Genomic DNA, 13,815 nt, shown 5'->3' with positions numbered 1-13,815 from the left:
CGCCACACGAATTTGGCGCGAACGGCCCATAGCTTTCGGAATTCGCTGAACGGGCGAACAGCCGATGTTCGAGTCGAACCTATGTTCGACTCGAACACGAAGCTCATCCCTAATTGAGACTAAACATACGTCAGACTGGAGGACATATCGGTGATGTCAGTACGCCTGCCAGAGTGCAGGATGATGGTTTTTGGAATGCCTGATGTATTAATTTTACTTGTAAGTAGAATACTGTTCTTTTAATACATTTCTTATTTTGGGAAATTGCGCAATGAGTGATTGTGTTCCTTTTTTATACACATGCCTGCTTAACCAGTTGCCGACCGCCGCACGCCGATGTACGTCGGCAGAATGGCACGGGCAGGCATAAGGGCTTACATGTACGTCCCTTGCCTCCCGCGGGTCGGGGGCCCGATCGGGCCCCCGCCCGGTGCCTGCGGCGGTCGGTATTCGCTCGGGAGCGATCCCGGACGAGGGGACGGCCATTCATTCATGGCCACCCCCTCGCGATCGCTCCCGACGAATAGAAATCCCCCGTGACATCACTTCCTCTCCTGTAATGTAAACACAGGAGAGGAAGTGATGTATTCTCTCCTCCGTGTCGGTATTTTTCGTTCCGACACGGAGGAGAGCGGATCGGTGAGTTGCACCAACACTCTACACACACAGTAGAACATGCCAGGCACACTCACACCCCCCCTTTACCCCCCGATCACCCCCCAATTACCCCTGCCCCCCAGTCACAGTGACACCAATGTCATTTTTTTTTTTTTTTTTGCATTGGTGTCATTTGTGACTGTAATAAATGTTAGGGCAGTTAGGGTTAGCCCCCTTTAGTTCTAATGTACCCCCCTAACCCCCCCAATAAAGGTTTAACCCCGTGATCACCCCCCGTCGCCAGTGTCACTAAGGCTGGGTTCACATTGCAGCGGTTTATGAGAACGAATGTGATTCGCACCGCACTGCAGTGCAAATCACATTCGATCTCTGTGCGATTCGAGTTCAGCCATTCGCCGCACCCGCCACACCCGCCGCACCCGCCGCAAATTCGCACGGGACCCTTTTTTTGGCCCGCAGCAGAATCGGATCGCATGGGTGTTCACACCATGCGATCCGAGTTTGCAGATCGCACTGCGATATGCGAACTGATCTGGGGGTGTCAGTAACATTTCACTGACACTCCCAGCAGTTCGCATAGGGCAGTGTGAACTGCCGCCGGGAGGCATGCGATGCGGGAACCCGCCGCGGATTCGCGGCGTTTCCGCATCGCTCCAGTGTGAACCCAGCCTAATAAGCGATCATTTTTCTGATCGCCGTATTAGTGTCACAGGTGACGCTAGTTAGGCAGGTAGGTATTTAGGTTCGCCGCAGCTTTTTATAGCGCCAGGGACCCCCATATACTACCGCATAAAGCCCCCTGATTGCCCCCTAGTTAACCCTTTCACCAGTGATCACCATATAACTGTTACAGGTGACGCTGGTTGGTTAGTTATTTTTTTATAGTTTCAGGGCACCCGCCATTTATTACCTAATAAAGGTTTAACCCCCTGATCACCCGGCGGGTGTCATTTGTGACTAATAACTGTTAGGGCAGTTAGGGTTAGCCCCCTTTAGTTCTAAGGTACCCCCCTAACCCCCCCAATAAAGGTTTAACCCCGTGATCACCCCCCGTCGCCAGTGTCACTAAGGCTGGGTTCACATTGCAGCGGTTTATGAGAACGGATGTGATTCGCACCGCACTGCAGTGCAAATCACATCCGATCTCTGTGCGATTCGAGTTCAGCTATACAGATAGTATGGCTGAATTCGTGTCGCACCCGCCGCACCCGCCGCAAACTCGCACGGGACCCTTTTTTTGGTCCGCAGCAGAATCGGATCGCATGGGTGTTCACACCATGCGATCCAAGTTTGCAGATCGCACTGCGATATGCGAACTGATCTGGGGGTGTCATTAACATTTCACTGACACTCCCAGCAGTTCGCATAGGGCAGTGTGAACTGCCGCCGGGAGGCATGCGATGTGGGAACCCGCCGCGCATTCGTGGCGTTCCCGCATCGCTCCAGTGTGAACCCAGCCTAATAAGCGATCGTTTTTCTGATCGCTGTATTAGTGTCACAGGTGACGCTAGTTAGGCAGGTAGGTATTTAGGTTCGCCGCAGCTTTTTATAGCGCCAGGGACCCCCATATACTACCGCATAAAGCCCCCTGATTGCCCCTAGTTAACCCTTTCACCAGTGATCACCATATAACTGTTACAGGTGACGCTGGTTGGTTAGTTATTTTTTTATAGTTTCAGGGCACCCGCCATTTATTACCTAGTCTCACTAGTGTACCCCTAAATTTAGGGGTGTCTACTTTCCAAAATGGGGTCATTTGGGGGGGGTTTGTGCCATCTTGGCATTTTATGGCCTTCAAAACTGTAACGCCCTTAGAAAGCCTGAAGGCGGTGCTTGGTTTTCGGGGCCCCGTACGCAGCTAGGCTCCCAAAAAGTCCCACATATGTGGTATCCCCGTACTCAGGAGAAGCAGCAGAATTTATTTTGGGGTGTCATTTCACATATGCCCATGGCATGCATGAGCAATATATCATTTAGTGACAACTTTGTGAAAAAAAAAAAAAAAAAAAGTTTGTAATTTTCCCGCAACTTGTGGCAAAATATAAAATATTCCATGGACTCAACATGCCTCTCAGCAAATAGCTTGGGGTGTCTACTTTCTAAAATGGGGTCATTTGTGGGGGTTTTGTGCCATCTTGGCATTTTATGGCCTTCAAAACTGTAATAGGTAGTGAGAAGTGAACTCAAAAATTTACGCCCTTAGAAAGCCTGAAGGCGGTACTTGGTTTTCGGGGCCCCGTACGCGGCTAGGCTCCCAAAAAGTCCCACATATGTGGTATCCCCGTACTCAGGAGAAGCAGCAGAATTTATTTTGGGGTGTCATTTCACATATGCCCATGGCATGCATGAGCAATATATCATTTAGTAACAACTTTGTGTAAAAAAAAAAAAAAAAAAAAAAGTTTGTAATATTCCCGCAACTTGTGGCAAAATATAAAATATTCCATGAACTCAACATGCCTCTCAGCAAATAGCTTGGGGTGTCTACTTTCTAAAATGGGGTCATTTGTGGGGGTTTTGTGCCATCTTGGCATTTTATGGCCTTCAAAACTGTAATAGGTAGTGAGAAGTGAACTCAAAAATTTACGCCCTTAGAAAGCCTGAAGGCGGTGCTTGGTTTTCGGGGCCCCGTACGCGGCTAGGCTCCCAAAAAGTCCCACATATGTGGTATCCCCGTACTCAGGAGAAGCAGCAGAATTTATTTTGGGGTTTCATTTCACATACGCCCATAGCATGTGTGAGCAATATATCATTTAGTGACAACTTTGTGTAAAAAAAAAATAAAAAAATTTTTTTTGTCATTATTCAATCGCTTGAGGCAAAAAAATAAAATATTCAATGGGCTCAACATGCCTCTTATCAATTTCCTTAGGGGGTCTACTTTCCAAAATGGGGTCATTTGGGGGGGTTTTGTACTGCCCTGCCATTTTAGCACCTCAAGAAATGAGATAGGCAGTCGTAAACTAAAAGCTGCGTAAATTCCAGAAAACGTACCTTAGTTTGTAGATGTGACAACTTTTGCGCAAACCAATAAATATACAATTATTGACTTTTTTTTTACCAAAGACATGTGGCTGAATACATTTTGGCCTAAATGTATGACTAAAATTGAGTTTATTGGATTTTTCTAATAACAAAAAGTAGAAAATATCATTTTTTTTCAAAATTTGCGGTCTTTTTACGCTTATATCGCAAAAAATAAAAATCGCAGAGGCAATCAAATACCATCAAAAGAAAGCTCTATTTGTGGGAAGAAAAGGACGCAAATTTTGTTTGGGTACAACATTGCATGACCGCGCAATTACCAGTTAAAGCAGCGCAGTGCCAAAGTGTAAAAAGACCTCTGGTCATTTACCAGCAAAATGGTCCGGTCTGAAAGTGGTTAATGAGTGATGACAACTAACCAGCCACATTATCGGATAATTTTTTTTATGACACAACTAACATACGGGTTCTGTGACGGAAGTGTTACCCACAGTGGGGGATCTTTCCCACTAATGCATGGCTAGACCTTGTTTGGGGTCTCTTCATGTGATAAGCATCCATCCATTACTATATATGGTGGAGCATGGACAAGGGATGCCTTGGAGCAGTTATGGACTGTAATTAAGAATGTGTGGGGCACCTGTGTCACCACCAGCATTTTAAAATTGGGATTCCCCTGTCTACATAATTTACCAATTTTATGCCACATTTGAAGATTTGTCATTTTAAATGAGCATTATTTGAGGGTTTTTTTATGCTTTGCACAGAATAATTGGGACTTTGAATAATTGAAAATATCCAATTTGTATACCCTACTTGGCACTTTATTGAATAATTACATGTATGGATGCATATGTTTAAAGCTTTACATGTATATATGGATGAATTTTCTTTTCTGCACTTATAGCCCTTCAGTGCTATAAGTGCACTTTATTCTCATCAGTCTATGAGCACTACAAGATTTTGATTATTTGAATATATGTTTGTTTGAGTATATTCACAGAGCAACACATTTTTTTGTTTGATTTATTTTAGTGTTGAGATGTGCAAAACAGTGAGTGCAGCTGTTTATTAATCATGAATCACTGATTTTAGATCACAACACTTAGCACAGATTATTTTCTTTGTTTAATATCTATTATTGCATATGAATTAAAAACATATCATTGAGAATACATATATTGTGGCATAAGAAATACAGAAAGGTTGGTATTACTGTATAGAAAACAAGTGTATGACACCAGGTGGAATATGTGTATTCTCAATAATATGTTTTTTATTCTTATGTATCTATAACTATTATCTTTTTATATTTTAAACTGTTACCTCCTGATACTTCATGGACAGTTCCCACATAGTCCCAATCCTGAACAGTTATTTCTTCTTGTTACTGTTTATTAGGGGTGACGGCATAGTGCTAGTTTGGGCCAGAGTCTCTTTTCTATTTGAAGTAAGCTAAAAGCAGACTAAATGGCAAAAAAAGATAAATGGAAAGCAAAGGAAAAAAGAAGTACTGAAGAAAAATATATATAAACATATATATATATATATATATATATATATATATATATATATACATATATATATATACGTTTCCTATTCCCAAATGGGGCTCTGTAGTTTGGAGATCCTTAATAAATGCAGGCTACCAGGTCCTTAACTATAACACCAGTCTGACATGGACTCACTGCTCAAAAATGCATCACTGAGCTAAACACCCTCAATATTACAATATATACTGTGTACTGTATATATATATATATATATATATAGATACAGTATATCTATATATAGATATACTGTATTGTACATATAGAAATGTATTTTTTTGCAAGAAGTTGTAACTAAACAAGACCAATAGATGTTATTTCCATTGTTGAATGTCCAAAATACCTAATGGCTCCAATTGCTTTTTTTTTACATTTCTATTGCTGTCTTGGGTGACGTGAATGTTTTCTTCAAGACTGAAGGCTGAGACAAAGCAATGGGAACCATTGGCTCCCATTTCTCTCAATCACACCCAGTGAGCAAATGAGGAGAGAGCAGGGGGTGGGGCTGAGCCACGGCTCTATGTGAATTATGGATGCATAGAGCTGGGCTCAAGAGCAAGCACACACCAGTACCCCATAGCAAGAAGCTTGCTATTGGGAGCACTGGTCAAGAGGGAGGAGCCAGGAGCACTGGTAAGGGACCCAAGAAAAAGAGGATCAGGGCTGCTTTGTGCAAAGCCATTACCCAGAGCAGGTAAACATGATATGTTTGTTATTTAAAAAAAAAAAAACTGAACCTTTAATATCACTTTAAGCTTGTCAGTAAAATGGCAGATTTTGAGTGGCAGACCTTGCAAGCATCTGCCTTTGAGGATTTTGATGGGCAAGTGAAGAAACTGAAGTCAAGAGGAATGTCCGAGAGGGAGAAGACTTAAGCTGGAAAAACACTAAGAGGATTTTTTCCTGATGAACGCCCTCCCACCCAATACCCTTCTAAGGGAACCGATGGAAAATGTCAGCCGAACACTGTGGCATCCATTCAAATGCAGCCACTGCTCACATATTCTGACAGCTGCTGGAGGCGGCCATTATAATAAAGTAGCTGCAGTGGGAGATTCTTTTATCCATGTTGTATCATGTGGATGGAAAAGAATACAACACATATTCTGACTGGGATAGGATTGACTCTCTGTCTTCACTATGCTGGAGGGGAAGTAATTTCAGCACTGCCAGAACAGGAAAGCATTTCCTGAGTGTGGCACAAACTACTTGGGTGATTTTTAGACACCTGCAGACCTCTTGATGTGATATATTGATAACTACAGGTAACCAAGCTGGCCCAATATAAATTATAAAAATAGATTATTCCCAGAGTTCAGCTTTAAGTGTTTAGCTTTAATGTAAAAATTATATAATGAAAGATCTGTAATGAAGCCTTTATTCAACTGTTTGATTGAAATCTCTGATCACTTCATGCTAGTCCAGTCAGCAGCTCCAGAGTTATTTCAGAAAATATTTGCATTATTATTCCATGGAGGAAATAAAAAGCAGAGTGGTGGTGCATTGATTGGATTATACGTACAAGCCACAAAACTACCTAATTATTTTCACTTAAATACACTCTATATGCAGATCAAGTTTACAAGCATGAGTTTACCCATCTGAAAAAGGATTGTAAAATTTACATAAAGCCTTCATATACAATACACTTTAGGGGCTACCGACTGTACTGGAGATCAAAGGTGTATGTCTATGGGTCTCCAGTGGAAATCTAGAATATGATTATGAATTTTACATGCAGGAATTGTTCCTTGTTAATGTGCCTTATGAATATCCTTACTGATTATTAGAAACACTTCAGAACTGGATGTTTAAAAATGGGCTGCCTGCAGGAATAATGAGTTTCATTATTATAGATGCAAGAAGATTAACCTATTTACTTCATGATTAAAGCATACTAATTGTATTAACTGTATTGAGAAATACCAAACAGAACAGGAGGCTGGCATTTGTCTAAATGCCCTAGTTTTTTGGCAAATACTTAGTTTTTTGTATTATACGACATCTAATTCCAGGATTAACAAAATGCTCTGGCTGTAAAATAACTCTTCTTTCCACTATACAGTTGTATGGTTTCACAGAATGACATGTATTTTAATAATCATTCAAAATAAGTAGGATTAACAAACTTTAATAAAGATTATTTTGCTTTGTTTAGAACAAAAGTATCAATGGATAGGTCCTACTGTATGTCCTGTTCCATCACTTGTTTCCCTCTTACTTCTGACTAGGGATAAGATTTTGGTTAGGAGCTACCATGGGGATGCAGCGAATCAGCTTTTGGTTGAAAATACATACAATTTTCCTACAGGAATAAGGAACAATCTATAAATCAGCGCACAGCATTTGCCCAGGTCAATGCCAATTTTTCACATTGGTTAATGGCCCCGTGACATGCTTGGATTTCTATCCTTTTTGCTTGACAATAGTAAATAGTAAAAAATGTAAAGCGCCGCCTATGGGGATTTTTAAGTTTTGAAGTTTGGTGCCATTCCACAAGCATGTTAGGTATCTATTTACTCCGCATAAATTAAACGGTTTAGAAAAAAAAAGTTCGAAAAATTGCTGTGCAAATATCGTGCAAGATAAAAAGTTTCAGTGACCACCATTGTATTCTCTAGGGTCGTTGATAAAAAAAAAACATATATATATATAATGTTTGGGGGTTCTATGTAATTTTCTAGCAAAAAAAGTATAATTTTTACACGTAGGAAAGAAATGTCAGAATTGGCATGGGTGGCAAGTGGTTAATTATTTTTTCCTTTTTTTTCCTGATTTTTCATAGCTCACTCTCATCTGGCCCCACCTAGTCTCCAAAAAGCATTTTAATGATTTATGCGGATAATCTTCACAACATTTTCCCATAGACTCATGTACATTACAGATGCAATAGGGGTTATTTAGGAAAGTGCAGTCGCTGTACTGTAGATCTGAGGGGGACATGCAAGGAAAATAAAAAACAGGATTTTAGCTTGCACATGATTGGATAATAAAATCAGCAGAGTTTACCCTCATTTCAAATCCACCCCTCAGATTTACAGCTACTGCACTTTGCACTGTGGATTTGCCTTTCGTAAAGGCCCGTACACACGGTCGGACTTTTTGACATGCAAATTAGCTGTTTTGGAGCAACATCCGACTGTGTGTACGCTCCATCGGACAAACTTTTTTTCTGTTTTCATCTGACTTTTGTTGGCTGTGTGAACGGACAAACTTTCTGGCAACAAAAGTCTGATGGAGCAAAGTCCGACCGTGTGTACGCAAAAGCATCGGACTTTTGTACAAGGTACAAACACGCATGCTCAGAACCAATGCAAAAGATCAGGCTACAATACAGAAGTTCACCAAAGGTGGCGCTGGAGTCATTGAACGTCCTCTTTTGAAGCGGCGTCAGTACGTTGTGACGTCATTACGTTCGTGTTTGTTGTCAAAAAGTCCGACCGTGTGTATGCAATACAAACTTGTGGACCACGCCCTTTGTACAAAAGTCCACGGAAAAGTTTGTACAAAGTCTGACCGTGTGTATGAGGCTTAAATAACCACCAATAGCTTTAAAAGAGTAGCAGTTCACACCAGGAAATCTGAATAATGTTTTCTCTAGGATGGATTAAATTATTATAGCTGACCTCCAGGCAGATATAAAACAATGTACTGTATATTTGTATGAAAAAATAATGAAAGGTATTTTACTTACAACTAAAGTTGGGTGTACACTATACAATAGAATTTTGTTTGACATTTTTCATTGTAAGAACGTTGTAGGAATGTTCATTCATTTTTCTAATCATTAATAAGGTCAAATGGGCACACAGTGACCAATTTTCTTGACCACAGTGACAAGAAAATTCAAAGGAGCAGGATTTAAACTTTTTCTTATATATATGATTTCTAACAGTGTATATAATTTTTGTTTGCTGAAATCCTATCATTCCAAAATTAAATATTAAAAGCAAATAAAAAAAAAAATCCCCATGTTAAACCAAAATAGTTCACAAAAAAGAAATAAAAACAAGGCTATATATACATATATAAATATGAGTGTACATTTATACTGTATGTTGTTGCTAATCACTGACATTGGGTTCTCACACCCAACCATATACACTGTATGTAAAAACTAAAGTGCAGCGCAACCAAAATAATCTCATAAATACATAAATCCGATTTTATTCTATTATATATATATATATATATATATATATATAAAAACCGATAAATAAGACGTATACAAAAAATCAGAAATCCATTAAAATGATCATTAATTAAGAATAAAAGTTTTGCGATCATTCAATCGCAAATATTGCCAATATTGTGTAATTTCTGTGGAAGATTTTAAATTAATAATAACACAATCCTTATTTTTTGAATAAATATAAAAGTCCACCAATGTAGTGTATATCCACAATAATAGTAATGCATATAACATGCGTACTTCAAATTGAATACATGAGTAAAAAGCTTGCTCCACTGCTGTGTTCCGCCACCTATTACTGCTGCCTCTTACCTCAGAAAAAGACCCACACAAAGATAAGGTCAAACACAGCCTTCCCAGATCCCTGAGTCATAACACTGCAGCAATCCTCCCAGTGCACATAAGACAGGTCTCGCTCCACTTCACAACATGGAGAGAGCCTTCCCATTCAGCAGGAGATATAAAAAATAAAAGCTCTCATAGTGTAGTAAAAAACCACTCAAATACTTTATTCTCCAAAGAAGATAAATGATAATATTCACAAGGAAAGTGCACTCAATAATCCAGTGCACTAGATGAATAGTGCCTATTAAAATCTAGTATTGTTTCTCCTACAAGCATGGACATCCATGGGGAGGATATGTTAAGATAGCTGATCACAGACTTTCAGGCGTGATGACGTCACGTGGTTACACCCTCTGACGTGTTTCATCAGGTGATACAGTGACTTTCTAATAGAAAAACCCGATCAGACGACCTCCAATCCTTACATTAACACCCTTAGTTTGTTACCTAGTGACAGCAGCCATTTTAATAGTCTACGCTAAACATAGAAGGGCAACAGAAGGACCTATTTTAATGCATCCTTCAATACTTAAACAAATGTTTCATAAAAATAATATGAAGCAAAAAATAGTCCCATTTACATGAAAAATGGATGTCCATGCTTAAGGAAGTAACAATACTAGATTTTAATAGGTGCTATTCACCTAGTGTACTGATTAATTTTAAGTGCATTCTCCTTGTGGGTAACCATTTATCTTCTTTGGAGAATAAAGTATTCGGGACCCCGAAACATGTTCGTCAGCCCACTCAATCCACTGACTTTAAGTGAAGGTAAATTGGGTATCTGGCGCTCCAGAAGGCAATACCCTTAGTTTGTAACAATGTACATTTGATTAGTCAGTCTTTAGGTAAAAACAAAGTTGAACCATGGTAAGGGGGTGATTTAAAAATAGGCAATCATATAAAAGAAATGGTAACATTTATTGCACAAGATTAAAAACAATTACAATATTAAAAAAATCTTGTAAGTGTTTTTAATCTTGTGCGCCTCCCCCGCCCCCTTGTTTCTTTTAAATCCACTGACTTTAGTCTCTCCTAACAGTCCAGAGGGAAGCCTCACATGCTGACAGCAGTCTGTGCCCCAGGGGGCCCGGCATTCCATCTCCTGGCCCAGCTGCCCTACATCTCACACTGCTGTTGAGTGAATCCCTCACTTACCTTGACGTTCTGAGTCCCTGTGAGTCCATCTACAGTGCTACTCAGCCCTCCTAGTTTGCAGCATTGATCCCACCAAGTGGGGCGGGAGGGGATCTGTGCACATGCTGACAGCCTTTTAATTCATAACAGTTTGGCATACCACCAACCAACTTAGTGTTCCCTGGTTTGTATTTGCTGTTTACAGCTTCACAATTTCACCTATGAATTGCTTCCCAGAGACTGTTATGTAAGTCTTCCTGTAATGTTTTAATAAAGTTTGAAATTTGTATTGATCCAGCGCCCTGGCTATTTGTGTGAACCCTTGCAAGAGAAGAGAGCAGAGTGAGCACTGTTGTGTCCTTGCTCCTAGACTGTCCAGTCAGTAGGCTTCATGTGATGATGTACTATTATATTCTTCACTCTAACAGAGAAAATATTGCCACCTTCTTGTCTACTACCTGGCTGTCAGGAGCGTGTAAACACTCCTGTTGTTTGACGGCTGCTGGTCTCATTCCAGAATCCTGGTTTTGGCTATGATGCATCCCTGTCTGTCTGTCCACCTGCAAGGTGGTTGATATGGCCAGTTTCTGGGTGGAGACCAACCCTAATTTAAACCAGCCAAGCCTGCAATTTCATGTCTGGGATAGGGCGTGTAATATGTACTCAAGCTCTCTGTCTGTCGATTCTGCTCTGCTGTTTGTATTCCCCTATTTATGACCTCGGATTCGATATAAACTGTTTTCTGAACTCTGCCTGTCTTCTGACTAGGGATTGAACCTTGACTACTCTGAAACTATTCTGCCTTGTACCTGGGCTGTCGTTGTGTCTGCCTCTGCCTGTCTGCCAACTGCAAATACCTGTTTGCTTTACTCAGTTCTCACCTGCCCCGGGGGTATTTTAACTATTTATTTAACTGTTAGCCTGTACGTAAGAGGATTCACTTGAAGTATAATTTCACTTTCATGACTTTCAATGCTTTAAAGAAATCTTTCTAAAACAAAAACAAAGTCTGTCCTTGCTGAGTCTTCATTCTGCAAAGACTGGCTTCCTCAATATAATGTTAAAACCTTTTAATTCATGCATATATATTAGAGTTGTGCACAACGGAAAATGTTGTTTAGTTTCGGTTCGTTGTCATTCGTAAAATACATAATTTCGTTCTGTTATATTCGTTATGTTACGTTAATAAGTTTTCGGATAATTTGTTATTATTCGTAGAGTGTCAAATTCATTCGTTCGTGTTCGTTGAAATTCGCTATTTATGTATGTATAGACATTCGTGATAATGATTCGTAGTTTGGGAAGTCGTTTGTTTATTGAATCTTTTAACACACACAATGACGACGTCTCTTCTCCTCGGCTCAAATACAATACAACACCCTTCTAACTCAGTTCTCAGGAATGCACTTTGCCAGTAATCCATCCTCCGGCACAAAATTAGTTAGCTGATTGGACTATAAGATTTACTTTGAGCTGACCTTTTGTTTCATTAGATCTTTAAAGAATTACCGAATCATGTCCAATTCATTCGTTATATTTCTTTCGTATTCGTTGTAATTCGTTATTTTTTTATTCGGATGCATCCGAACGTCCGAAAGATGCAAAATTCTGCCGAATTTCGATTCATTACAAAACAAATTGCACAAGCCTAATATACAGTATATGATCAAAACACATTCAATACAAGAGCACAAAGAGTTGTAAGGATGGGTAAAGTGCAGTAACTAATAAAGAGCAATCAGAATTCAGTTTATCTAGTCACACCTGTAAAATATAAAGTCTGATTACCCTGTTTCCCCTAAAATAAGACCTAGCATGATTGTCGGCTGCAATATAAGCCCTACCACCCAAATAAGCCCTACTCTGTTTCCTCAAAAATAAGCCCTACCCTGAAAAGAAGACCTACAAGGACTTTAACTAGGGCTTATTTGGAGGGTAAGGCTTTTATTGCAGCTATCACCGACAATCACACTAGGTCTTATTTTAGGGGAAACAGGGTAGTTTAACTGGATAGCTGTGTTTGGAACATTGCTCCTAGCCTTATCAAGCCAACACACACAGGCTTATTCAGAAAAGCAGAGCACATAATAAAGATGATGTGCCAAGTGCAAGAACCCTACGTCACTCAATCCCCATTTAGTGTACTGTAGTCTGAGGAGATTGGTTGCTATAGGTTACTGCACTTTGCACATCCGTTTCTCTTTTTGCTGACTAAAGGCTATAGTGTATCAAATAAATTGTCAGGTCTGCTTTAGGTAATAAACAGAACTAATAAAAGTGTATAGATCGTGTAGCATCTTAATGTTTAATTTAAACCTAATGATAATGTAAACATTTTAATAGATGAATATAGATGTTACCTCTCCAATCATTCCATTCCATACACCCTCGATTTTCTTCCCATGCTTGCCATTGGTTACAAGATAGAGGTCATATGTAAAGCCAATAGTTTTTGCAAGGCGTTTAAGAATATCGATGCAGAATCCCTTACAGCATTGCTTGACAAATATAATGGGGTCTGTCACATGACTGTGGAAAAGAAAGACAAAGAAAGCATAAGAATTTACCACCCCAGACTTACGAAATTTCAACAATTCTACGTATATTAAGGTATATTCAGTATGTCTTTATCAAAAGCAATAAAAATGTATTCAGTAAAAAATGTTTTTGTTCATTTTGTAATATGTATGTTGGTTTCCACATTAGGTAAATGCTGTGGTATGCTGTGGTACGTTTAAAAACGAATTTCATTCTTTTCATAAAAAGTGCTAAATTCTCTAGGGGAGTATATGTCAAATGACAAGGGTCACCATGCTTAGCCCTGTAGAGATTAAATGTTATGGATCCACTTTAGAACAGTTCCAGGCTGCTTAAAAATCGGACACTTCTCTGTACCATATGGCAGATTCTGGTTGTGGCCTTTGTAACCTACTGAAGTCAATGAACATCTGAGTCTTTTGACAGCATCAAGGTTGGTTTCAAGTAATA

At 39.7% G+C, this 13,815-nt stretch overlaps 1 protein-coding gene across 1 annotated transcript in view; it reads right to left on the bottom strand.

Moving 5' to 3' along the window:
- Nucleotides 1–13,815, bottom strand: part of GRIN2D (glutamate ionotropic receptor NMDA type subunit 2D) — a 1,088,828-nt gene that overhangs the window by 341,872 nt on the left and 733,141 nt on the right. Inside the window, exon 8 of the mRNA XM_077457432.1 lies at nucleotides 13,188–13,356. Within this exon, the coding sequence (XP_077313558.1) occupies nucleotides 13,188–13,356 (169 nt within the window). The remainder of the gene's footprint in view (nucleotides 1–13,187; nucleotides 13,357–13,815) is intronic.

The sequence above is a fragment of the Lithobates pipiens genome, unplaced genomic scaffold, assembly GCF_037356315.1.
Source record: "Lithobates pipiens isolate NorthernLeopardFrog02 unplaced genomic scaffold, aLitPip1_a1.2 Scaffold_27, whole genome shotgun sequence".
NCBI classification, from domain to species: Eukaryota; Metazoa; Chordata; class Amphibia; order Anura; family Ranidae; genus Lithobates; species Lithobates pipiens.
This window is presented reverse-complemented; position numbering and strand designations above follow the sequence as displayed.